At 47.4% G+C, this 27931-nt stretch overlaps 1 protein-coding gene and 1 non-coding gene across 2 annotated transcripts in view; one reads left to right on the top strand and one right to left on the bottom strand.

Moving 5' to 3' along the window:
• Positions 1-2001: 2001 nt before the first annotated feature.
• Positions 2002-27931, bottom strand: part of man2c1 (mannosidase, alpha, class 2C, member 1) — a 134473-nt gene continuing 108543 nt past the window's right edge. The window contains exons 19-26 of the mRNA XM_072493048.1: positions 18329-18433; positions 16925-17081; positions 16692-16835; positions 12772-12881; positions 9638-9717; positions 4810-4961; positions 4363-4466; positions 2002-3238 (exon numbers count right to left, since the gene is read on the bottom strand). Coding sequence (XP_072349149.1) covers positions 3127-3238; positions 4363-4466; positions 4810-4961; positions 9638-9717; positions 12772-12881; positions 16692-16835; positions 16925-17081; positions 18329-18433 — 964 coding nt within the window. The 3' untranslated portion in view covers positions 2002-3126. The remainder of the gene's footprint in view (positions 3239-4362; positions 4467-4809; positions 4962-9637; positions 9718-12771; positions 12882-16691; positions 16836-16924; positions 17082-18328; positions 18434-27931) is intronic.
• On the top strand, positions 10060-10255 carry LOC140404500 (U2 spliceosomal RNA). Its single transcript, XR_011938513.1, has one exon. It is a non-coding gene; the product is annotated as a U2 spliceosomal RNA (small nuclear RNA).

The raw sequence follows: 27931 nt of genomic DNA, 5'->3' as shown, positions 1-27931 counted from the left end.
GTCAACCTACACCCTCCAATTTATTAGAAGAACTTTGTCTCTAGCCACTGAAGCTTAAATCATGGTGAACGAGCTAATGTGCTGTAAATTCTCTCCCAGTATTGCGTTTAATCCCTGGCTGAATTTTAAATGATCTCGCGCTGCGGCTTGTTCTCTGTATGTCCCCGTTAACAAATACCGCCTCATTTCATGGATAATCGGTGACCTCCTGTCATTCCCTGCCAGGCAGTTGTATTTCTCGTTGACTTTACCCGAGTGTTCACTTTGTGCTTTTTGGGGGTGTTCTTCACCCCCCCCCCCCCACAATAGGGGTCCTTTGGGCACTAAATGCTGTTTTTCATAAACATCAGAGTACCCAATTATTTGTTTTTCCAAGGGGCAATTTAGCGTGGCCAATTCATCTACCCTGCACATCTTTGGGCTGTGGGGGTGAAACCCACGCAGACATGGGGAGAATGTGCAAACTCCACACGGACAGTGACCCGGGGCCCGGATTGAACCCAGGGACTCGACGCCGTGAGGCAGCAGTGCTAACCACTGTCATCATGCTTCCCTCTGCACTAAATGTTTTACACTGTTTCCTGTGTTTTCAATTTTCCCAAATAAGTGGCTCATTTAGGTCGCCTGTTGTAAATGGCTGTTCTGTTTTGTTACCTTGGAGATACTTCCAAAATGTGCCTTCCTCTTGTTTCATTTGTTTTTTGTCAAACGAATGACCATTTTGCTTCTGTTTTGAAAAGGTAGCAATACCACCGCTGTTGGTCCGGTTGTTCTGTTGGCCTCAATGACTTTATCCAGTAACAAATTCCCTAGGAACACATTTTCTCCATGCACCGACTTCATTCAAAGTTGGGACGGCTGCTAATGTTAGTTACAACAAAACCAGTGTCTGGTAGCTAATGAGGACAGACCATTTAACCCTCCCCTTCAAGTTATCATTTTAAATTATAATTTGTCTCTCTTTTTCAAAGTTGGTTGGGTCTCTGCTGTGAACTTGGGGGCCTTTAGCAGCTTAGAGCTGACTTTGAAAACTCTGCATCTTTTCTTTTGCTGTGTCTGAAGTAGAAATCACTGGCATATTACCACCCCGGCAACTTATCCAATGTGTACAGAGCATTGCGCTGTGCATCAGTAAGGAACTGGCTGCATATAGCTGTTTGTAATCTTCTCCAACTGAGGGGCAGTAATAACTGGTTTGTAAATCCCCAGTGTGCGAACATTTATGAAAAACAATTAGAGAGGGAAAAAACTGCAGAACTCTGATCTTTAAAAACAATAAAAATAAATTTAGAACATCCAATTCTTCCCCCCCCCCCCCAAAAAAAAAATTACGGGGCAATTTATTGTGGCCAATTCACCTACCCGCACATCTTTTTGGGTTGTGGGACCCAGGAGGAGAATGCAGATCTCGGATTTTTGACAATCCCACAGCAGCACATTCCGTTTGTTTAAGTGATGTGTACAGCTAGTTTCTCTGCATTGATTTCCATATCTCTGGCTGGATGCAGCCCTGAATGCACAAGTTAAATGTAAATGAGGAAAGACTGTACTCCACAGTTAATTTAATTCTTTTTATGTAGCCACAGAGCAGAGATCCCTCAATCCCTCTGGTAATACGCTTCCAACCTGTCAATTGGGAAGCTTAATAATTTGTTATTTCAAACACACTGGCGCTGAACTGCTTCAACTCAATAATATTGCTTGTGTTAAGAGACGACTACAGGGCACAAAAGATTTTTTTGCTTTTATTTTAAATCTGCTTTCCTATCTAGTTTGGTGAATTGATCTTCACACCTCCCAGCTCTTGTCAACAGACTCTGTACTTGTTGATGCATCGTATACCGAACAGTTTTTTCCTTGTTCTCGGAACGTGTGATTAGTGTAAATTGACTCCTTGCAATAGGGAATGTGAATCACAGTGAGATGCTGCTGCTTTGAAATTAGGGAAGCTAGGTATTTGGCAAGTGTCTAAAAAGACAACAGCAAAAATTCAAGATTGAATAATGCAAAAAAAAAAGCTTTAATTCCATTAATAATTCTGAACAGTATTTGAAATTACTGACTTAGAAAATGCCTGGAAAGTAAGTACCATTTACCATGTGTAAGTTACATCAAACTGAAGGCGAGGGCTGCAGGTGTGTGCACTTTTTTTTCTGAGCTGGAGAAGTCCTAAAGAGAAGGACTACCCTTTTATTTGCTCTGATAATTGAGGTGTGTTGGTTATAGTCAGTTATGGAACAGTGCAAGGGTTGGTTCTGCTTCGGACCCACATCCTCAATTGTGTTGCAACTCTCTTGGCCAAAGTTTACCTTCTGCAAACGTAACACACAATTCTGCTATCCATATTGTAGCTCAGATCAAGTCCAATCAGCTCTCATCCCTGTGCTTGCTGACTTGCATTGGCTCCCACTCACCTTAGTGTTTAAATCTATCCCTGTAACCTCTAGGAACTCAGGCTCTTTGTTATCACGCCTTTGCCCTTCCATCTGCAGCAGCCTTAAGCTGTCTCGGACCCCAAGCAGATAGCACTGTGGCTTCACAGCACCAGGGTCCCAGGTTCAATTCCCCGCAGGGTCACTGTCTGTGCGGAGTCTGCATGGGTTTCCTCCCACAGTCCAAAGACGTGCAGGTTAGGTGGATTGGCCATGCTAAATTGCCCTTAGTGACCAAAAGGTTAGGAGGGGGTTACAGGGATAGGGCTTAAGTGGGTCGGTGCAGACTGGCCTCCTTCTGCACTGTATGTATTTCTCTATGTATAAGCTCTGGCATTCCGTTACGGAACCCCCAACCGTGAATAAGCATTTTTCTCATTTGTCTGTGTTAATTGACTGCCCACAGATGCAGCTTGAGGCCTCTTACTACATGTAAACTGTTGGATAAATACCAGGTGTTGCTGCAGTTGAGGCAGTAGCATTCAAAACCTGCAAGTAACTTGATTGTAAATCACACTCTGGGTACAAACAGTCAGGATGTGTAAGAAATTATATCTTTTTATACAGAGAGTAATGACACTGGTATTTTGGGTTGATTATTTCATTAACTAATGCTCCTCATTTGCTGCACAGTCTGCTTAAGTTTAAGTATCAGTGTTGATCATACACGAGTTCCCCCGTCTACTGCGAGAGCTCAGAAGATGAGCAACAGGGAACGGATTTGGAATGGAGTGAAGGAAAGCTGGATTTGGAAGTCAGTGATGGGGAGAGTTTTGGTTGCCAGAGGTTGTTCGAGGAGATCACACCTGCAGAGAGAATAGAAAGCAAACCTTAAGGGAAGCAGCAACATAATCAGTGTCTGAGGAACATTAATAATTCAAGAACTGTGACAGGAATCATAAATTCTCAAAAATGTCATTTCACCACCTGAGCTGGCCTCAGACTGAATGGGAATGAAAGGATGTTAGCTAATCCTGTAATAGTCAGAATAAAACAAGTTCTCTTAATATGAGACACCCCGAATCACTGCTCTGAAAAATGCAACAAGTTGGGAGTCAATGCAGAGTTTTAGATACATAGTGCAGAAGGAGGCCATTTGGCCCATCAGGTCTGCACCGACCCACTTCCACCCCATCCCAATAACCTCTGCTCCTCAGAATGAGGTGACAGTCATTCCTGTGAGAAGATGTTCTCTCTGACTAGTGACATAAATTTCTATTGTGATTAAGCCTCAGTTTTCTAGTCTTTCCAGTTATTAGCAGGGCCAGATGCAGGACCTAGCGACAAGCGTGCCCACTCATCTTGTTTGGAGACTCTGCAAGTGGTGTTCTCAAACAGATTCAAGTCCCACTCCCAACACCCTGAGCACAAAATTTAGGCTGACACACCAGTGCAGCACTGAGGGGGAAGTGCTGCCCTGGCTGAGGTGCTGTCTTGCAGATCAGCCCTCCCTCCAATCCCATGGCACCAGTTTGAAGAACAAGAGAGTGTATTGGCCAAAATTAACCTCTCGCCCAACATACGAAACTGTACACCGCAAGCTTCCACAACTGACTGCTGTTTCCTACATGGTAACAGCAAAGTGTATAAATACAAATTCTTTTTTAAAATAAATTTAGTGTACCCAATTCATTTTTTCCAATTAAGGGGCAATTTAGCGTGTTCAATCCACCTACCCAGCACATCTTTGGGTTGTGGGGGCAAAACACGGGGGGGGAATGTGCAAACTCCACACGGACAGTGACCCAGAGCCAGGATCGAACCTGGGACCTCGGCGCCGTGAGACTGCAGTGCTAACCACTGCACTGCCCTAATACAAATTATTCTAAGCACCAGTTGTACACGGCAGGAGCAAGATCAACATCTCTTCAGGCAAGTTAATGGAGAGCATTGACAAACCATATCCATCCCCACAGTGACAGCTACTTACCACATTGCTTGTTTAACAGGAAGTGAAGTGTGCAGCCATGTGACCACAGTGCTGCCATGTGACTCGTACAGTCTAATGACCAGGGCATTTTTCCTGTCTTCCGCCTATTGGGGAGAAAGATCCACAGATCAGTTCACACAATGTCTGCCTCCCGCAGTGGGACTGCACCTCAGTTGCTTCACTGCATTCCACCTGGAGATCATCTCTCCTCCCAGCACCTTTCATACAACTATCCATCCCTCCAGAGTAAGTTACCCCTGCAGAGCAACATCTACACCTGCTGGGACCACAACCACCTTACTGGCTGAAAGAGGAAGAGATCGCGATGATTGATTTGAAGAGTGATGGAAACGGTTAGGGCTACTGTACTTGTGACACCACCTACAAGTTTTGCTATCAAATGTTGAATGAATTCAAAAAATGAGCCTGTACTTTTCCAATATTTACCTGTTTAATAGTTTCCAGGATAACAGCAGGAGACTGGATGGAAAACGCACTCCAGAAACTGGAAGCACTGACACTGGGTTCAGCAGGTACAATGTGCAAGGGGTAGTTTATGTTGTACGCAAACTGAATCACATTGGCCTCTTGGAAAGAACCTGATGGGACAATAGAACAGGGCAAGGATTACCGTTGAAATCTGTACAACTAGTTAAAAATAGGTACCAACACAGTCAGATTAAGTCCAAAATCACGTCAGGCATCCAGCTCCAGTTCAAGTCTCAAATCAGTCCCGCAAGATCAGGAATATTAACTCATGGTCAGAAGTGTATGGGGCTGGGGATTGTGAACAGTCACAGGTAGAGGGGTTCTGTAACGGCACAAACGTCTTCCAGGTTTGTAAACTATGCTCCAATATCCCACCACAGAGCCAGTGTGCTATCCCTCCATGTATGCACTGGGTCTGGCTTCCATCCGTACCACGTGCCTACACCAGAACAGGTTAATGCCTCTCCAGAGAGTGTGGTTTGTACAGCGACACACCCGATAATACTTCATTGTGTCTCTGCACAGATACAGGCACAAGCACTATGATGTACACATTACACAGCACAGCATTTGAGTGTCCACCTGTGGTGACTTGTCTGCTCAGATACAGGTTGGTTATATCGTACCAACTGGTCGCATGGATACAGATTTAGGTGTTACAATGCTGCTTGCCTGGGCTGCTAAAGCCCCTTCCCCTGTTCTGGTTGTACTGGTTCACACCTAGGTGCGAGTTATAGAAAAATCCAATTGCTATTTTTGGGTGTAAATGGTGGGTCTTGCTTAACGCCATCCTCCCAGACCAACCATTCAAGCTCCACAGAAGTGGAGTACAAAACTGACCAGCAGACCACGGAGAACGTCAATGGAGATGTTCCTTTGCATGACATTTGGTGTGCATTTAAATCAATTGTCAAATACCTAGATGACCAAAAGCTAAGTCAGGGACCCCTAAGATAGGGGAACGGGACCGGCAGCCAGTGTAGGTCAATGAGCACGGGGGGGTGATAGGGGAACGGGACTGGGAGCCAGTGTAGGTCAGTGAGCACGGGGGGTGATAGGGGAACGGGACTGGGAGCCAGTGTAGGTCAGTGAGCACTGGGGGTGATAGGGAACTGGGAGCCAGTGTAGGTCAGTGAGCATTGGGGGTGATAGGGAACTGGGAGCCAGTGTAGGTCAGTGAGCACTGGGGGTGATAGGGGAATGGGAGCCAGTGTAGGTCAGTGAGCACTGGGGGTAATAGGGGACTGGGAGCCAGTGTAGGTCAGTGAGCACTGGGGGGTGATAGGGGAATGGGACTGGGAGCCAGTGTAGGTCAGTGAGCACTGGGGGGTGATAGGGGAATGGGACTGGGAGCCAGTGTAGGTCAGTGAGCACTGGGGGGTGATAGGGGACTGGGAGCCAGTGTAGGTCAGTGAGCACTGGGGGTGATAGGGGAATGGGAGCCAGTGTAGGTCAGTGAGCACTGGGGGTGATAGGGGAATGGGAGCCAGTGTAGGTCAGCGAGCACTGGGGGTGATATGGGAATGGGACTGGGAGCCAGTGTAGGTCAGCGAGCACTGGGGGTGATATGGGACTGGGAGCCAGTGTAGGTCAGCGAGCACTGGGGGTGATAGGGGAACGGGACTGTGAGCCAGTGTAGGTCAGTGAGCACAGGGGGTGATAGGGGAGCAGGACTGGGAGCCAGTGTAGGTCAGTGAGCACTGGGGGTGATAGGGGAACGGGAGCCAGTGTAGGTCAGCGAGCACTGGGGGTGATAGGGGAATGGGACTGGGAGCCAGTGTAGGTCAGCGAGCACTGGGGGTGATAGGGGAATGGGACTGGGAGCCAGTGTAGTTCAGCGAGCACTGGGGGTGATAGGGGAACGGGACTGTGAGCCAGTGTAGGTCAGTGAGCACAGGGGGTGATAGGGGAGCGGGACTGGGAGCCAGTGTAGGTCAGTGAGCACTGGGGGTGATAGGGGAACGGGACTGTGAGCCAGTGTAGGTCAGTGAGCACAGGGGTGATAGGGGAACGGGAGCCAGTGTAGGTCAGTGAGCACTGGGGGTGATAGGGGAACGGGACTGGGAGCCAGTGTAGGTCAGTGAGCACAGGGGGTGATAGGGGAGCGGGACTGGGAGCCAGTGTAGGTCAGTGAGCACTGGGGGTGATAGGGGACTGGGAGCCAGTGTAGGTCAGTGAGCACTGGGGGTGATAGGGGACTGGGAGCCAGTGTAGGTCAGTGAGCACTGGGGTGATAGGGGAACGGGAGCCAGTGTAGGTCAGTGAGCACTGGGGGTGATAGGGGAACGGGACTCGGTGTAAATTAAAACTCGGGCAGCAGAGGGGTTGTATGTGGGAGTCCAACCAGGAGTTTGTTGGAATAATTAAATCTCGGTGTAACGAGCAGATCAGAAGGGGCAAAAGTTGAGCAATGTTATGGAAGTAGAAATCAGTCTTTGTTACATGAACATGTAATCCGAGTTGGAAGCTCATCTCGGGTCAAATATGACAGCAAGACTGTTACCACGGAGAGGGCTGGAGTCAGTATCTAGAGGAATGCGTGATGTCTCGGATCGTGTTTTTGGGATCCTTAAGGGGGAGGGGGAGCAGCCCCAAGTCATGGTCCACATAGGTACCAACGACATAGGTAGGAAAAGGGATAGGGATGCAGAAAGTACGGAGGCATGGGATTCAGGGTGATTTAGCAGTTTGGATCAGAAATTGGCTAGCTGGAAGAAGACCAAGGGTGGTGGTTGATGGGAAATGTTCAGACTGGAGTCCAGTTACTAGTGGTGTACCACAAGGATCTGTTTTGGGGCCACTGCTGTTTGTCATTTTTATAAATGACCTGGAGGAGGGCGTAGAAGGATGGGTGAGTAAATTTGCAGATGACACTAAAGTCGGTGGAGTTGTGGACAGTGCAGAAGGATGTTACAAGTTACAGAGGGACATAGATAAGCTGCAGAGCTGGGCTGAGAGGTGGCAAATGGAGTTTAATGCAGAAAAGTGTGAGGTGATTCATTTTGGAAGGAATAACAGGAAAACATCTTCCTGTACTGGGCTAAAGGTAAGATTCTTGGCAGTGTGGATGAGCAGAAAGATCTCGGTGTCCATGTACATAGATCCCTGAAAGTTGCCACCCAGGTTGAGAGGGTTGTTAAGAAGACGTACGGTTTGTTAGCTTTTATTGATAGAGGGATTGAGTTTTGGAGCCATGAGGTCATGTTGCAGCTGTACAAAACTCTGGTGCGGCCGCATTTGGAGTATTGCGTGCAATTCTGGTTGCCACATTATAGGAAGGATGTGGAAGCATTGGAAAGGGTGCAGAGGAGATTTACCAGAATGTTGCCTGGTATGGAGGGAAGATCTTATGAGGAAAGGCTGAGGGACTTGAGGCTGTTTTCGTTAGAGAGAAGGTTAAGAGGTGACTTAATTGAGGCATACAAGATGATCAGAGGATTAGATAGGGTGGACAGTGAGAGCCTTTTTCCTCGGATGGTGATGGCTAACACGAGGGGACATAGCTTTAAATTGAGGGGAGATAGATATAGGACAGATGTCAGAGGTAGGTTCTTTACTCCGAGAGTAGTAAGGGCGTGGAATGCCCTGCCTGCAACAGTAGTGGACTCGCCAACACTAAGGGCATTCAAATGGTCATTGGATAGACATATGGACGATAAGGGAATAGTGTAGATGGGCTTTAGAGTGGTTTCACAGGTCGGTGCAACATCGAGGGCCGAAGGGCCTGTACTGCGCTGTAATGTTCTATGAATGGAGTTTGGAGTAGGGACTGAAAACAATGGCTTCAATCTTCCCAGTATTTAATTGGACAAAATTCCTGTTCATCCAGTACTGGATGTCGGACAATTTAGCGACAGTGGAGGAGTCGAGAGAGGTGGGCTTTGGGCCTTTGCAGGATGTCGTCGAGGGGCAGAGCGTAGATCGAGAAATAAGAGAAAGTCAAATATTCCTCCAGACACCAGTGAAGCTGTTGCGAGTGATTCTCTGGCTAAGATTAGTTGGATAAGAATGGAACCAGGCGAGTGTAGATCCACCCAGCTGGACAATAGTGGAGAGGTGATTTGAGGATGATGTGGTCAACAGTGTCAAAGGCTACAAAGACAGATCGATGAGGATGAAGAGGAATACTTTATCTCTGGCACAGTCCTAATTTGTTACCGAGCTGCATAAGGCCATCTTAATGCAGATGACCAAAGCTTAGTCAAAGAGGTTGCTTATAAGGAGCATGTTATAGGAAGAAAGAGAGACAGGAAACCAGAACTTAGTGTAAAGATGGCTGAAGGATGAATGTGTGATTAAAATCACATTTCTCAGTGGGTTGTACCACTGAAGAAGAGTACAGAGATAGGGAGGAGCAAAACCATGGAGGAATATGAAAATAAGGATGAGAATTTTAAAATTGAGTTGTTGATTAATCGGGAACGGTGTAGATTTAGTGAGCACAGAGGCTTGGTGTGAGGTATGATATTAAACTTGGGCTCAATCTACATATTGTGTTTGCAGCATTAACGTGAAGAGCAGCGAGTCATCCTGGTCCCTTAACTAATATCTCCAAACTCCAACAGACCAATTATTGTATCATTGCTCGCTGTGTGAGCATTAACCTCAGAACAATCACTGCCATTTACAATAAGTAATCATTGTGAATATACTTTGAAGTTTCTAAGAGCCGTCGTAAACTCTCAAGAACATCAATTCTTTCTCGAGCATCCTGTGCAATTCATTGCTTTGCCGTTAGTGTGAGAATGGAAATACAGCAGACATATTAACTGTAGGGTTCGTTTACCTGCATGGGGCATGAAAGCATAAGTAAAATGATGATGACCCATATCAGCCGTGGCATCTGGTGCTTTCGGAGCTCGCAAACTGCAAATAAAAATAAAATCATGATGACAGTGGCTTCGCTGAAGCTTTTCATTCAAACATAGAAAATAGAAGCAGGAGGAGGCCATTCGGCCCTTCGAGCCTGCCCTGCCATTCATTATGATCATGGCTGATCGGGCAGCACGGTGGTGCAGTGGTTAGCACTGCTGCCTCACGCCTTCGAGGTCCCGGGTTCGATCCTGGCTCTGGGTCACTGTCCGTGTGGAGTTTGCACATTCTCCCCGTGTCTGCGTGGGTTTCACCCCCACAACCCAAAAATGTGCAAGGTAGGTGGATTGGCCGCGCTAAATTGTCCCGGAATTGGAAAAAAACAAATTGGGCACTCTCGCTTCTCGGCCTTTTGGCTAAGATCAAGTGTAGTGTAGATTGAGCCTTTTGGCTCAGATCTGGTATGTCTCTCTTGTGGGGACCATGAATTGGATTCAATTTGAATTAGCTTTTTGGAGCAGGCGAGGAGCTGGATTAGGGGTTCGCCCCTGACCCACACTCTGAGCCCTGGCTTGGTAACTCAGAAAAAGGTTTTAAAATTTAAAAATGGCTGATCAAGTTGAATGCCCTGAACCTGCCTCCACCCCCCCATATCCCTTGATCCCTTCAGCCCCAAGAGATACATCTAATTTCCTTTTCAAATCACACATTTTGGCCTCAACTACTTTCTGTGGTAGTGAATTCCACAGATTCACCACTCTCTGGGTGAAGAAATTTCTCCTCACCTCAGTCCTAAAAGTCCTTATCCTCATACTATGACCCCTAGTTCTGGACTCTCCCACCATCGGGAACAATCTTTCTGAGTCTACCCCGTCTAATCCTGTTAGAATTTTATAACTTTCTAGGGCAGCACGGTGGCGCAGTGGTTAGCACTGCTACCTCACGCCGCCAGGGACCCTGGTTAAATCCCAGCCCTGGCTCACTGCCTGTGTGGAGTTTGCACATTTTCCCTGTGTCTGCGTGGGTCTCACCCCCACAACCCAAAAATATGCAGGATCATGCTAATTGTCCCTTAATTGGGAAAAAGAATTGGGTACCCTAAATTCCTTTAAAAAAAATAAATAATTTTATAAGTTTCAATGAGATCCCCACTTACTCTTCTAAACCCCAATGAATATAATCCTAACCGATTTAAGAACATCCTTCCTCAGATAAGGACACCAAAACTGCCCACAATACTCCAGGTGTGGCCTCACCAACGCCCTGTATAATTGCAGCAACACATCCCTATTCCGATACTCAAATCCTCTCGCCATGAAGGCCAACACACCATTTGCCTTCTCACCTGCCTGCTGTACCAGCACGCTTACTTACAGCGATTGATGCACGAGGCCACCAAGGTCTCGCTGAGTATCCACCTCTCTCAATTTACACCCATTCAAATAATCTACTTTCCTATTTTTGCTACTGAAGCGGGTAAACTCACATTTATCCACATTATACTGCATCTGCCCACTCACTGAGCCTGTCTAAATCACGCTGAAGCATCTTTTGCATCCTCCCCACAGCTCACCTTCCAATCCAACTTTATTTCATCTGCAAATTTGGAGGTAATACATTTAATTCCCTGGTCCAAATTATTAATATATAATGATGTTAGCGTGAATAGTTAGGGTCCGAACACATTTAAGTGTAAAAGCAAGCACAAATCTAGCATTGAGTGCACCTTCCAGGATGCTGGACACTAATATCTGATACTTTCTACATCTGCTAAAAAAGACAGGTGGATACTATCACAGATACCATCACTCTGTACAGATACTATCACCCCGTGCAGATAGGGGCGGTACCATCACCTCGTGCAGATACGGGACAGATACCATCACCCCGTACAGATAGGGGAGGTATCATCACACCGTACAGAAATCGGGACAGATACCATCATTTCGTACATGTACAGGACAGATACCATCACCCCGTACAGATATGGGACATATACCATCATTTTGTACATGTACAGGACAGATACCATCACCCAGTACAGATATGGGACATATACCATCATTTTGTACATGTGCAGGACATATACCATCACCTTGTGCAGATACGGGACAGATACCATCACGCGGCACAGATAGAGGGCAGATACCATCACCCACACAGATATGGGACATATACCATCATTTCGTACAGGTAAAGGGCAGATACCATCACCCCGTACAGATATGGGACATATAACCATCATTTCGTACAGGACAGATACCATCACTCTGTACAGATACCATCGCCAGTACAGATATGGGACATATACCATCATTTCGTACAGGTACAGGACAGATGCCATCACCCCGTACAGATATGGGACATATACCATAATTCCGTACAGGACAGATACCATCACTCCGTACAGGTACGGGACAGGTACCAACACCCCATAAAGATACGGGGCAGATATCATGATCCCGTACAGATGTGGGACCCAGGTTTGATTCCTGCCTGGGGTCTGCGTGGAGTTTGCACGTTCTCCCCATGTCTGCGTGGGTTTCCTCCCACAGTCGTGCTGGTTCGTTGGAATGGCCATGCTAAATTGCCCCTCAGTTTGCCTGTGTGTGAGTGTTACTGTGCATGATGTGGTCTCATGCCCTTCACACTACCCCTGGTGGCAGACTAGCAACCCGTTCAAGGAATAATTAGCTAGAGAAACAGACAAAAGTCTGACCTATATACCGTCAGGGTGCGGAAAGGTTGAGAGAGATTTTATATATATATATATATCACACTGATATTAAATAATGCTCCGTGATTTATGTTGCATGGGACAGCGAAGTGTGGTTATTTTATAAATACAACTAAAGACACTTTTCATTGTATGTCAAATATAAACTACTTGATCAACCCTCTTCTTCTTTCATGCGAGTTGGAATGAAATCCAGGCCCAAGTTACAGAGTTTTCAATCAAACTCCATCATCACCTTGTGCTGCGGGAACATGGCATCAGATTCCCACACACTTAACAAGGAGCATTTACCCATTTAGATGTATTTACAGATCACAGAACTGCAATTTCCTTGGCATGAATAAATCTCTTGATTTTTAATGGGTACTTACAGGGATAGCGTCATCACGTTTTGATGCACTGAGTATCCGTATTTGCAGTCATTGAATAACGCTACACCAAAACCGTGCTCCGAAAGATCGGCCCACTTGTGCCCCCAGACCTAGGGAGTAAAAATCAAAGTCATTTTCTGCTTCACTTCTGCTAATATGAGGCACCTCTAACTTGGGATTTCTAAAACAACTTCATTAAATAATAACTTGAAGCTCACTGAATCAGGAGAAAGGGCTGGGACGATTTACCGTATCCGGCCTGTAGTTCAGGGTCCAGGCAGACCACACTCTTCAAAGCCTCACTCCATCTTCCTGTTGGTTGACCACCAGAAGGACGATCTTAAAACACCTCATTAGATCGTCACTTAGCCTTCTTTACTCAAGGGAATACAAGTCTCGACTGTGCGGCCCACCGTTATAATTTTACCCTTTTAGCCCATAGGTGCATTTAAGGGGGAGCTGGCTAAGTGTATCAGAAGGGAATAGGAGGCCATGCTGGAAGGCTGAGAAAAGTAGGGCGAGGGAAATGTTCATGTGGAGCATAAAGCATGAGGATTCTAGACAGAGGCATAAAGCTCTCACCCTCAGAACCATTTTCAAAAGTTAGATCTTTGCCAAGAATTTTGAGTAACTTTTGTTTTCATCTGCTGTGGAAACCTTCATTCCTTGTTTTTGTTACCTCTGGATTCAACTATTCCAATGCCTTCAACTCTGTGGATTTAAGCTTATCCAGAACTCTGCTGTCCGTATCCTAACTTCAACCAAGATCTATTTACCCACCATTCACAGTTCTTGGCCTGGCTTTGGTTTTAAAACTTCTGACCCGGATTCTCAAATTCCTCCAGCTTTCATTGCTGAGGCCTCAAGCTCGGGAATTCCCTCTCTAACATCTGCATCTTCCATTGAGACCCTCCTTAAAAAAATATTGCCTCTTCTGAGCAAGCTTTTGGTCACCTGACGTAATATTTCCCCCAGTGGCTTAGCGCCAAATTTCATTTAATAATGTCCCAGTTAAGTTCATTGGGATGTTTTAGAATGTTAAAGGCATTTTATAAACGTACGCCGCTGTTGTTTTGGCCGACATATTTTAATTCAAAAGCTCGGAGGTTGATTTCTTCATTGGAGTAAATGACTCAGAAGAGTTGCTGACCCTCAGTGTGAGAGAACTAGCAGGCCGCAAACCCAGCATGCTTCAGTGAGCTTGCCATTTCGAATGAGTGCATGTTAATTCACGGTGTCAGAGCAATGATTTCTCCCAAAAGACGTCGCCAGCGCTCACTAGATTAACAAGAATAGCCTGAAAAATAACAAGAGGCGCCAGGGGAAAGCGTTGGCTGAAGGCAATTATAGCAGCAGATCAATTAGCCACTCTGGGAGACGGGGTCTGTGTGCCGCAGGGCAAGAACAGCTTCTGTCTTCTCAAAACGTGGCTCTTGCAAGAGTGCAGAAACATTTCAGCTTAGTCAGAACGTGATCTCATTCATCTCCCCAGACAGCCCCTATGGGCCTACCAAATATTGGAACCCACCTTGCTGGGGAGATATACACGCCGATACGATTAGGTAGAAGCGAATAATGGAGCAAATGATTCAGGTGTGCCTGACGGAGCAACTAAGGGTCAGGCTTGGTGAGACATGATGCTCATCCAGAAACAGTAAGAAGTCTTACAACACCAGGCTAAAGTCCACCAGGTTTGTTTCAAACACTAGCTTTCGGAGCACTGCTCCTTCTTCAGGCATCTCCACATCATGGCATCCATAAACAATAAAGCAGAGGGGAGCCCTCTCCCTACACAGCAGCCTAGCAAACCAGTGAACGCTAACCAGGAATGTCACCAAAGCTCAGCGGTCTGACTATAAGCGAAAGATAAATGGTTGGTTTAGCTCAGTGGGCTGGACGGCTGGCTGGTGATGCAGAGTCAGGCCAGCAGCGCGGGTTCAATTCCCCGTACCGGCTGAGGTTATTCAAGAACGCCCCGCCTTCTCGACAGTGCCTGCTCCCCTCTCCGCCCCTCCCAACCCCCCAGAGCTGTGGTGATCCTCAGGTTAAATCACCACCAGTCAGCTCTCTCCTCTCCCCCCACCCCCCTCCCCCAGAGGGGAAAGCAGCCTATGGTCATCTGGGACTATGATGACTTTACTGTATGAAAACAAGTAGATGGCTTAAAATACAAAGTACACCCACATCCCATCATTTACATTTGAGGGGAAAAATATCCCCCGTCTTCCTCCTGCCTTCCATTCTTGATCCACCCACTTGCCCCTCGGTGTGCCATTGGAGCACTTGCACCACCCTCTCCCCAGCCCCCCTTCCACATTGCCTCCCTTGTCGCCATCTCCCAAGCCTCACCTCCACTCCAGCCCTCTGGTTGCACTTCAGGCATTTGTTGTGGTGGCTGCTCGAGTTCCACAGCACAGTCCTGCCCAACAAGCATCCGTGAACCGCAGCTTGGGCGGCCGACTGGTCTTCGAGCTACCTCGCCAGGCACGACAATCCGTGGGCATGTGTCAAAGTTCCATCCTGTGCCCGAGCCAACAACATGGCCTCTGCTTGGGGAGTTTGGACTGGCTGCCTTAGAATTATCAGGTTAGATTTCAGTAAAAGCTCTAAACTGCAGACCCGCCTCCGATACCTTCCACAAGAACTTCCCGTCAGTCTCCTCTGTCAATTGGACTGATTGTACAGAATGGCGGAATTACTGATATTCAACAAGTGAACACGGAGTCCTGAAAGCAGACTGTCCAAACTGAGCAACTGCATTATGTGCATTTCACAAGAGCTGTTGGTTAGATACAACAGTGAAGATTACATCTGGAATGAATCAACTCCTCCTCCGCAGGTTAGAACTTCCAATCTTAATCAATGAGGGTGATTTTTCAGCTGTGTTGCGCCTGGCACACCTCCCGCTATTCCTGGAGAGTAGCGATGCTCCTGACCCGCGGCGCCCAACGTGGTCTGGGTCATGCCCTCGCTGGGCGTGAACCAGACTTGCATACTTAAATGAGACTTCAATCTCATTTAAATATGCTCACCCTGTTTGAGGCTGGAGGCTCCCGGCTCTCACCAGCGCAGCGTGAGGCTGCCGCCAATCAGTACTGGTTTCCATTAATGGACTCAGAGGCCATTGAAGCCACCAGGTGGTTGGGGACAGGCACCCTGGCAGTGCGAACCTGGCACCGACAGCTTGGCACTGCTAACCTGCCAGCCATCACGGTATTAAAGAAAAGGTAGCAGATCACATTGCCAAAAAGCTAATGGAGGGACCACCCCATCCCTCCCCCATTGAATCTTACCTTGGAGGATAGCTGGAACACTGAGGAGAATTAAAGTGAATTCAGGAGTGCTCTGGCATACCTTCTGGTTAGTCCAAGAAAAGTGAATGAACCGTCAAGATTTTGTAAGATAAGGGAATGCTTGCCGAGAGAAGTAAGAAGTAGAACTGATTTTATAGTTTTTATAAACCACAGTGCTGTTAGTGGTGCTTACTTGTTTAATATCAGTTTGTATACAATAACGTTCCAGATTTCCTGTACCTGTTTTGTGAAGAGGTCCTTCCTGATTTCACCACTCAACAGATCAATATTAGATTATGTTGATGTACTAGGTCACTGGTGTATGTGGAGTTTGCACATTCTCCCCGTGTCGGTGTGGCTCTCACCCCCACAACCCAAAGATGGATTGGCCAATCTAAATTGCCCCTTAATTGGGAAAAAAAAAATTGGGCCCTTTAAATTTATAGAAAAAGAGGATGTGCGAGGTCACTGATCGCCATCTCAGACCACTCTCAATCCCCAAAACACTGAGCGATGCCCCAACATTAACACTGGGTTGTACTTCCAAGTACTTTTGGGGCTTTTTCTTCCACTCGACTGCCGAAGGAAATCCGGTGTCTATGCAACGCAATTCAACATTATCCCTACCTCAAAGCGTGCCCAATCCCACGAAGTGTTCCAGTGTGTTGGCCGCTGCAGGTGTCCAAACTGGATTTCGTATGTAGCATTGGGACTGTGCACTGTTGTGGGGAACTCCACCTTCAGGAACTTGTGCGCCTCTTGCCATTCCACCTGCAGAAGAGGAACAGAACTCGGTCCAAATGGTCGCTAAGTGCCTGATGTGAAGCCACAAACCTTCGGGTTCCCAAAACCCAACTCACCTCTGTTTTAAACTTAATATAAGGACAACAGGCGTCCAGTATGATTTCCTGGCGGATCTTGCTAGTGTCACTGATACGGATAGAGTGTCTCACACTTCCCCTGACTCCGCCAGGGCACACCACTTCCAGAGATTTCAGTACTTGTGAGACAGGCTTCCTGATGAACAAGCAAAAATAAAAGGATCCCTGATGAGATTATTTCAGATTCCACCATTATACAAAACACGTCACCCTCTCTCTGAGCTTTTCCCGTGTTACATGGGGCTGCGACAGTATTGGTTAATCACTCTTTCCTAACAACCAGCTGGATCTGGCAGGTGGTTTCACAGCGAGATGCCCTTCCTGCCACAAACAATCTCCATTTATCTGGGCTGGGGACCAGCATCGGCACGCACCTGCACCAGTGGTTGGATTCTTTTGGAGTCAGTGAGTCCTGGATGGGGCTTGAACCTGGGACTTTACGTGTTCAGAGGCACTGAACCACTCTGGCTTCCTTCCCATTGTACAAAACAACACGGTAGCATAATATTAGCACTGTGGCTTCACAGCTCCAGGATCCCAGGTTCGATTCCCAACTTGAGTCACTGGCTGTGCGGAGTCTACACGTTCTCCCCGTGTCTGCGTGGGTTTCCTCCGGGTGCTCCAGTTTCCTCCCACAAGTCCCGAAAGACGTGCTGTTAGGTGAATTGGACATTCTGAATTCTCCCTTAGTGTACCGGAACAGGCGCCGGAATGTGGCGACTAGGAGATTTTCACAGTAATTTCATTGCAGTGTTAATGTAAGCCTATTTGTGACAATAATAGATTATTATTATTATAACACGAGCCAAACTCAAATGAATAACCTAGAGTTCTGAATGGTGAGAGTCTGCATGGTTTACACGGACTGTCTCTTCACGGAACCATTGATGTATCTGAATTGGCGAAATTCAAAGATGGGAATAGCATAACTTCTCAGCAGCTGGAGCATGGAAAACAGTTCGCAAGATTAAGCTAGATATTTGAAACCACTCTCAGCAAAGACACTCATGTAGAAAGGGTTTTATTGCCACGGGTTTCGTGGAACGATTAAACATGATTGCTGCATGATTGGAACCTTCGATCTCCAATGAAGATAGAAACTAGAAATATCCCCATAAGCACTTTAAAGAATCAGTTGTCAATTTCAAAGACTAATGTGTTGAAAAGAACTACTTTGGATCATCAGACAACAAGGAACAGGGCCTCTTCCCATATCCCACATGACCCAGTTCCTATATAATGCCCACCATGTCACCACTCTCAGGTAGCTGTTGAATATGATGAGTTGCGATTCACGACAATGATTTGTCTCTTTAGAAGTAGCACAGAAATGCAAAGTTTAAATGGGTTAATGCTGATTATAAAGGTTACTCTGGACATTACCTTGTTTCTAAATGATAGTCCATGACATCCCACGCATCCCAGTACAGCGGAATATCATCAAAGAGCACAAACTGGTTCCCAAAGCAGCCCTCAGGAATAGTTTCCCTGAAAATACAAACATAGGCAGAACAACGTCTTTAGCAACTTGGGACTCTAGCAATGCTCAGGACAAGTTTGCAGTCCTGGAACTATATTCTGACAGGACGATGTGCAGAATCAGACATTGTACCTTTTAACATTTTACCTGTTCAAACACAGAATCAAAGAACACGGACTGAACACACTGAAAACGTGTATCACGACAATGAGGTGAAGGTAACATTTCATCAACCCCACTCTCAACTCTGCTGTCCTTACAAGCTGCTGCCCTATGTGTTGACTTGCTCCTTCCCCATTCCTACTTTGCTCCAAAACCAGCTGCCAAAACACTTTGCTACTCTGAGAATGACTTCTTGTGTCTGCAATCTCTTTTGCCCTACCGTTGACCCTATAAATCGCCTGAGGGTGGCCATATAGCATGGAGTCAAAACTGCTGGGAATTAAAAAGCAAGACAGGCTTTCAAACAATTCAGGTCGCAGAGCGAATGACCATCTCTGGCTCACGTCCAAGAAAGAAGCGCTCAAGAGTTAGAAAGTGGTTACAACACTTCCGGGTGCGGCGATGACCAGCTGAGTCGCACGTTTCGGCAGCTCCCTGTGAAACGGACTTTTGGGCTCTTGATAGGAGCCCCAACGGCAATTTTAATGGCTGAAAACACCGTGCGGTAAACCAGAAGGGTGTTCCCCCTGGACACGGATGGAAAAAGGAGAGGAAAGTGGCCGGATTGCAGCGGATCCTTTGGAACAACGGCAAGGAAGGCAAGCAGAAACCAAGATGGCGTCGGAAGGTGGCAGTTTCATATGGGGCCCTGAACAACAAGAGTTTTTGAAACGCTGCGTGGAGGAGATAAAAAAGGAAATGAAGAAAGAGTTGTTGGCCCCGATATTACAGGCGATTGAAGGGCTGAAAGAGGAACAAAAGACCCAGGAGCAGGAGCTTCGGGTCGTGAAGGCGAAAGCAGCAGAGAATGAAAACGACATACAGGGCCTGGTGGTGAAGTCGGAGATACAGGAGGCACATCAGAAACGATCTGTGGAGAGGTTGGAGGCACTGGAAAATAACGCAAGGAGGAACAACTTGAGGATTCTTGGCCTTTCTGAAGGTGTGGAGGGGGCGGACGTCGGGGCATATGTGAGCACGATGCTGCACTCGTTAATGGGAGTGGAGGCCCCGACGGGTCCGTTGGAGGTGGAGGGTGCATACCGAGTTATGGTGCGAGGATCGAGAGCAGGAGAAGCTCCCAGAGCCATAGTGGTGAGATTTCTCCGTTTTAAGGATAGAGAAATGGTCCTTAGATGGGCGAAGAAAACTCGGTGTAGTAAATGGGAGAACGCGGTGATCCGCGTCTATCAAGATTGGAGTGCGGAGGTGGCGAGAAGGAGGGCGAGCTTTAATCGGGCCAAAGCGGTACTTCACAAAAAAAAGATAAAGTTTGGAATGCTGCAACCGGCAAGACTGTGGGTCACATATCAAGGGAGGCACCACTACTTTGAGACGGCGGATGAAGCGTGGACTTTTATTGTAGAAGAAAAATTGGAATGATTGGACTACGAAAATGAACGTTTGGACAAAGTGGTGGGACGAGTGGGGGGGGGGGGGGGGCGAAGAGGGATTGTATGATTAATCCTGCGGTATGGTAACTTTTCTTTCTCCCACAGGTGGTGATGGGGGGAGATGGGGAGGGAGAGGAGATGGGGCGTTGGCCATGGGAGGCGGGGCCGAGGGAGAGGCGCGGGCTTGGTTCCCGCGCTATGATAATTGTGGCGGGAATAGAGAAGCAGGAAGGAGGGGGCGCCGCACGGGGCGAGCCGTGATCACGGGGGGAAGCCGAGGTCAGCCAGAGTTTGCTGACTTCTGGGAGCAACATGGGGGGAGTAATTACGCTAGCGGGGGGGGGGGGGGGGGGGGAGGGGGGAATTACTGGGTTGCTGCTGCTGGGGAAAGGGGGGAGTGGGTGCGGGAAAGGATGGGCGGGGGGGCACCGTCTGGGAGAAATACAGCCGCGCGGGAACTGGGCGAGAAGCTGGAAAAAGATGATGGCTAACCGGCAAGGGGGGGGGGTGGGAAGCCCCCCAACTCGGCTGATCACGTGGAACGTGAGGGGGCTTAACGGGCCGATAAAGAGGGCACGAGTACTCGCACACCTTAAGAAACTTAAAGCAGATGTGGTCATGTTACAGGAAACGCACCTGAAACTGATAGATCAGGTTAGGTTGCGCAAAGGATGGGTAGGGCAGGTGTTCCATTCGGGGCTAGATGCGAAAAACAGGGGGGTGGCTATATTAGTGGGGAAGCGGGTAATGTTCGAGGCAAAGACTATAGTGGCGGATAACGGGGGCAGATACGTGATGGTGAGTGGCAAATTACAGGGAGAGATGGTGGTGTTGGTAAACGTGTATGCCCCGAATTGGGACGATGCCAATTTTATGAGGCGAATGCTAGGACGCATCCCAGACCTAGAGACCGGAAAGCTGATAATGGGGGGAGACTTTAACACGGTGTTGGAACCAAGGCTGGATAGGTCGAAGTCCAGGACTGGTAGGAGGCCGGCAGCAGCCAAGGTGCTTAAGGATTTTATGGAGCAGATGGGAGGGGTGGACCCGTGGAGATTCAGTAGACCTAGGAGTAAGGAGTTCTCGTTTTTCTCCTATGTCCATAAAGTCTATTCACGCATAGACTTTTTTGTGTTGGGTAGGGCATTGATCCCGAGGGTGAGGGGAATGGAATATACGGCTATAGCCATTTCGGATCATGCCCCACACTGGGTAGACTTGGAGATAGGGGAGGAAACAAGAGGGCGTCCACCCTGGAGAATGGATATGGGACTAATGGCGGATGAGGGGGTGTGCTTAAGGGTGAGGGGATGCATTGAAAAGTACTTGGAACTCAATGACAATGGGGAGGTTCAGGTGGGAGTGGTCTGGGAGGCGTTGAAGGCGGTGGTTAGGGGGGAGCTGATATCAATAAGGACACATAAAGGGAAGCAGGAGAGTAAGGAATGGGAGCGGTTGTTGCAAGAACTTTTGAGGGTGGACAGACAGTATGCGGAAGCACCGGAGGAGGGACTGTATAGGGAAAGGCAAAGGCTGCATGTGGAATTTGACTTGCTGACCACAGGCACTGCAGAGGCACAATGGAGGAAGGCGCAGGGTGTACAGTATGAATATGGAGAGAAGGCGAGCAGATTGCTGGCACACCAATTGAGGAAAAGGGGAGCAGCGAGGGAAATAGGGGGGGTGAGAGACGAAGATGGAGAGACGGAGCGGGGAGCGGAGAGAGTGAATGAAGTGTTTAAGACATTTTATAAAAAATTGTATGAAGCTCAACCCCCGGATGGGAGGGAGAGAATGATGGAGTTTTTGGATCGGCTGGAAATTCCCAAGGTGGAAGAGCAGGAAAGGATGGGATTGGGAGCACAGATCACGGTAGAAGAAGTGGTGAAAGGAATTAGGAACATGCAGACGGGAAAGGCCCCGGGACCGGACGGATTCCCAGTTGAATTTTACAGAAAATATTTGGACTTGCTCGCCCCGCTACTGACGAGGACCTTCAACGAGGCAAAGGAAAGGGGACAACTGCCCCCGACTATGTCAGAAGCAACGATATCGCTTCTTTTAAAGAAGGAAAAGGATTCGCTACAATGCGGGTCCTACAGACCAATCTCCCTCCTCAATGTAGATGCCAAGGTCTTGGCCAAGGTAATGGCAATGAGAATAGAGGAATGTGTCCCGGGGGTGGTTCATGAGGACAAACTGGGTTTGTGAAGGGGAGACAGCTGAACACGAACATACGGAGGTTGTTAGGGGTAATGATGATGGCCCCACCAGAGGGTGAAACGGAGATAGTAGTGGCGATGGATGCCGAGAAAGCATTTGATAGAGTGGAGTGGGATTATCTGTGGGAGGTGTTGAGGAGATTTGGGTTCGGAGAGGGGTATGTTAGATGGGTGCAGCTGTTGTATAGGGCCCCAGTGGCGAGTGTGGTCACGAATGGACGGGGATCGGCATATTTTCGGCTCCATAGAGGGACAAGGCAGGGATGTCCTCTGTCCCCATTACTGTTTGCACTGGCGATTGAGCCCCTGGCGATAGCGCTGAGAGGGTCCAAGGGATGGAGGGGAATACTTAGGGGAGGAGAAGAACACCGGGTATCTTTATATGCGGATGATCTGCTACTATATGTGGCGGATCCAGCGGAGGGGATGCCAGAAATAATGCGGATACTTGGGGAGTTTGGGGATTTTTCAGGGTATAAATTGAACATGGGAAAGAGTGAGCTGTTTGTGGTGCATCCAGGGGAGCAGAGTAGAGAAATAGAAGACCTACCGTTGAGGAAGGTAACAAGAGACTTTCGTTACCTGGGGATCCAGATAGCTAAGAATTGGGGCACATTGCACAGGCTAAATTTGACGCGGTTGGTGGAACAGATGGAGGAAGATTTCAAGAGCTGGGATATGGTAGCATTGTCAATGGCAGGGAGGGTGCAGGCGGTTAAGATGGTGGTCCTCCCGAGATTCCTTTTTGTGTTTCAGTGTCTCCCGGTGGTGATCACGAAGGCTTTTTTCAAAAGGATAGAAAAGAGTATCATGGGTTTTGTTTGGGCCGGGAAGACTCCGAGAGTGAGGAAGGGATTCTTACAGCGTAGTAGGGATAGGGGGGGGCTGGCACTACCGAGCCTAAGTGAGTATTATTGGGCCGTTAATATTTCAATGGTGAGTAAGTGGATGGGAGAGGAGGAAGGAGCGGCGTGGAAGAGATTAGAGAGGGCGTCCTGTAGGGGGACCAGCCTGCAGGCTATGGTGACAGCCCCATTGCCGTTCTCACCAAGGAACTATACCACGAGTCCGGTGGTGGTAGCTACACTGAAGATTTGGGGACAGTGGAGACGACATAGGGGAAAGACCGGAGCACTGGGGGGGTCCCCGTTAAGAAACAACCATAGGTTTGCCCTGGGGGGAATGGATGGGGGATATGGAATGTGGCAAAGAGCAGGTATAACGCAATTGAAAGATCTATTTGTGGATGGGAAGTTTGCGAGTCTGGGAGCGCTGACCGAGAAATATGGGTTGCCCCAAGGGAATGCATTCAGGTACATGCAATTGAGGGCTTTTGCGAGGCAGCAGGTGAGGGAATTCCCGCAGCTCCCGACACAAGAGGTGCAGGACAGAGTCATCTCAAAGAAATGGGTGGGGGACGGTAAGGTGTCGGATATATATAGGGAAATGAGATACGAAGGGGAGACTATGATGGACGAACTAAAAGGGAAATGGGAAGAAGAGCTAGGGGAGGAGATTGAGGAGGTGATGTGGGCAGATGCCCTAAACAGGGTAAACTCGTCGTCCTCGTGCGCCAGGCTAAGCCTGATTCAGTTTAAGGTATTACACAGGGCACATATGACTGGAACATGGCTCAGTAAATTTTTTGGGGTGGAGGATAGGTGTGCGAGGTGCTCGAGAAGCCCAGCGAATCATACCCATATGTTTTGGTCATGCCCGGCACTACAGGGGTTTTGGATGGGGGTGACAAAGGTGCTTTCGAAAGTAGTAGGAGTCCGGGTCGAACCAAGCTGGGGGTTGGCTATATTTGGGGTTGCACAAGAGCCGGGAGTGCAGGAGGCGAAAGAGGCCGATGTTTTGGCCTTTGCGTCCCTAGTAGCCCGGCGCAGAATATTGCTAATGTGGAAAGAAGCCAAGCCCCCGGGGGTGGAGACCTGGATAAATGATATGGCGGGGTTCATAAAGTTAGAGCGGATTAAGTTCGTCCTAAGGGGGTCGGCTCAAGGGTTTACTAGGCGGTGGCAACCGTTCGTCGAATATCTTGCGGAAAGATAGATAGGGGAGAACAAAGAAGGCAGCAGCAGCGGCCCAGGACTTGGGGGGGGGGGGGGGGGGAGGGGGAGGGATGGGGGGGGGATGGGGGGGGGGGTGTGGCCTGAGACAAGGCAGTTGCCAATTAGGGCTAGTTTTTATTTTTTGTTATTTAATATTTATTTATTTGTTGTTGTTTTTGTTTAAATTTAAAAAAGGTCATTATTATCTGTATTGTTACAATGTTGTGTAAAGGATGCACAATGTACTGTGTTGGTTGACCAAAAATTTTCAATAAAATATTATTTAAAAAAAAAGAAAGTGGTTACAACCTATCATATTTGAATTGGTCTACGTATTAAATGCAACGGGGTGAAAGTTGTAAAGTGGATTTGTTGGGGGTGATTGACGCAAAAGGGACATGGCTGAAAAGCAGAACCTGTCTCTGACATTAGTACCAGTTTTTTTCCTTCTCTGCATTGCTCAGAGGTGCCAGGTTTGGGTATGGAACAGAATGACAGTTTAGTTAAGATCTCCGTGAAAGTCGCAAGCTTTATTTTTACTGTATTTAACTCTGTATATTTAGTTAAAGTAACTGCTTATTGGATTGGTGATTTAGTAAACATTTTTGCTTCATTGCAATCTATTATTTATTACATGCGTTTTAATAAATGAATACAGTATGAATGAAACTCCTGCTGCTTTCAAATCAAACACAGTGAACAAGTATCCAATGCCTGCAAGGCCATTGCTAATGACGGATTGACAGATAAATAATCAGCCCTTCAGAATTTTAGTTTTCTGAAGCTCAATATGTTGCTTCTGATGTACTATTTTGACTCCAGAGTGCAGATACTTTCTATTTAGTTACAGCAATTGCCCACAAACACTATACATTATACTGTAACCACAGTCACATTTCTGCAAGTCATTGCAACTTAGAAAACACATTACTATATTCAAACTAATAAAACATTCAAGATAGCTTCGATTTTATGGGCGGCACAGTAGCGAGCACTGCTGCCTCACGGCGCCGAGGACCCGGGTTGGATCCCGGTCCCGGGGTCACTGTCCGTGTGGAGTTTGCACATTCTCCTCGTGTCTGTGTGGGTCACACCCCCACAACACAAAGATGTGCAGGGTAGGTAGATTGGCAACGCTAACTTGCCCCTTAATTGGGAAGATAAAAAATTGGGTACTCTAAATTTATATTAAAAAAAGAAGAAAAAACAGCTTCAATTTGCTGATGCATGTTCCTGAGGGAGGCCTGGATGGACTTGAGGAAGGGTCTCCGGGAGTCACCGCTTCAGTTGATTTAGATTGGGATTTTACTCTTGTGTTAACTGCGTGCTTCATGGCGACACAGTGGTTAGCACTGCTGCCTCACGGCGCCGAGGACCCGGGTTCAATCCTGGCCCTGGCTCACTGTCCGTGTGGAGTTTGCACATTCTCCCCATGTCTGCGTGGGTCTCACCCCCACAACCCAAAGATGTGCAGGGTAGGTGGATTGGCCACGCTAAATTGCCCCTTCATTGGAAAAAATATTTTAAAAAGAAAAGGAATCTGTGTGTTTCATTATGAGACGGATCTCCAATCTTGTGCTTATTGTGGTACTTTCATCCCAACATAGCAGCACTTTCACATTTTGCTTTGGAATTATACCTCAAGGTTAGTTTGCTTATTAATCAGAGAGACACAAACACTGACTGCCTTTATCAATGTATAAAATCGAAACCCGATTGCACAGCCTCTTGAACTGTGCACGAACCTTACTAGTTGCTTAACACACATACTCTATAAATATTAATATGAATAAGTCGCAGGAAATACCTGACTGTCCAAACATGTATTTTACTACTTAATCAAGGTGTAAGATTTCAGCGAAGTACCCAGAGCAAGTCAGAAAAATGACACCCTTGAGGATTCATTTAAGATCAAGATAACAATAAATCTTTGTTCACTATAAAATGAAGCTCTTGGTGTTTAGTGAATCTCCACCAACACTGTATGGAACCCACCACTGCCTTCCTCTGCAGTCTAAGTGACAGTGGTCAGAGGCTAGGAATCCTGCGGAGAGTAACTCACCTCCTGACTCCCCAAAGTCTGTCCACCGTCTACAAGGCACAAGTCAGAACTGTGATGGAATATGACTGGATGAGTGCAGCTCCAAGAACACTCAAGAAGCTTAACGCTATGGCAGGACAAAGCAGCTCGCTTGATTGGCACCTCAGCCACTCCCTCTACCACTGACGGTCAGCGGCAGCCGTGTGTACCATCTACAAGATGCACTGCAAAAATTCACCAAGGTTCCTTAGATAGCACCTTCCAAACCCACGCCCATGGCCATCAAGAGGGCTAGGGCTGCAGGTGCATGGGAACGCCACCACCTGGAGGTTCCCTTCCAAGCCACTCACCATCCTGACTTGGAAATATATCAGCGTTCCTGGTCTTGCTGGGTCATAGTATGGGTCAATGAGTCGCAAAAAGTTGGTTTACAGGTGCAACAGGTGATTAAGAAGGCAAGTGAAATTTTGTCCTTCATTGCTAGAGGGATGGAGTTTAAGACTAGGGAGGTTATGCTGCAATTGTATAGGGTGTTGGTGAGGCCACACCTGGAGTATTGTGTTCAGTTTTGGTCTCCTTACTTGAGAAAGGACGCACTGGCACTGGAGGGAGTGCAGAGGAGATTCACGAGGTTAATCCCAGAGCTGAAGGGGTTGGATTACGAGGAGAGGTTGAGTAGACTGGGACTGCACTCGTTGGAATTTAGAAGGATGAGGGGGGAATCTTATAGAAACATAAAATTATGAAGGGAATAGATAGGATAGATGCGGGCAGGTTGGTTCTACTGGCGGGTGAAAGCAGAACTAAGGGGCATAGCCTCAAAATAAGGGGAAGTAGATTTAGGACTGAGTTTAGGAGGAACTTCTTCACCCAAAGGGTTGTGAATCTATGGAATTCCTTGCCCAGTGAAGCAGTAGAGGCTCCTTCATTAAATGTTTTAAAGATAAAGATAGATAGTTTTTTGAAGAATAAAGGGATTAAGGGTGTTCGGGCCGGAAAGTGGAGCTGAGTCCACAAAAGATCAGCCATGATCTCATTGAACGGCGGAGCAGGCTCGAGGGGCCAGATGGCCTACTCCTGCTCCTAGTTCTTATGTTCTTATAGTACCTCCCTAACAGAACTGTGAGTAGACCTACACCATATGGACTGCAGCGGTTCAAGAAGGCAGCTCACAACCACCTTCTCTAGGACAACTAGGGTTGGCAATAAATGTTGGTCTGGCCAGCGATGCCCATATCCCCATGAATGAATAAAAAAAAGTATTAGATCAGAAAATTTGCAATCACCATTGGTTTTAATAGTGAGGGTAAACGTTAGTATTACGAATGCTTTGGCAAGGATCTCTGCTGCAACTCTGAGGCACGTAAACCACCTCACACCATCATTTCCTGGAATTTTGTGCGATAACGCAGGCTTTCAGGAAATTCCAGGTCAACGGAAAAATGGAGTGCGGAAGATTTTTAGAATTGTCGAGGGACAAAAGAAGACCGTTCAACCCATCAGATTGATGCCAGCTGTCTCGTCGAGCAATCCAGTCAGTCCCATTGGTTAGAAAGCCAACTCGTTCCAACACCTCGTTGCGAGGCAGACTCAATATTCATCACTTTCTCAGCTTCTTTCCAAAAACAAAAAT

The sequence above is a fragment of the Scyliorhinus torazame genome, chromosome 30, assembly GCF_047496885.1.
Source record: "Scyliorhinus torazame isolate Kashiwa2021f chromosome 30, sScyTor2.1, whole genome shotgun sequence".
NCBI classification, from domain to species: domain Eukaryota; kingdom Metazoa; phylum Chordata; class Chondrichthyes; order Carcharhiniformes; family Scyliorhinidae; genus Scyliorhinus; species Scyliorhinus torazame.
The sequence above is the reverse complement of the archived record's forward strand: the minus strand, read 5'-3'. Positions and strand labels throughout refer to the sequence as shown.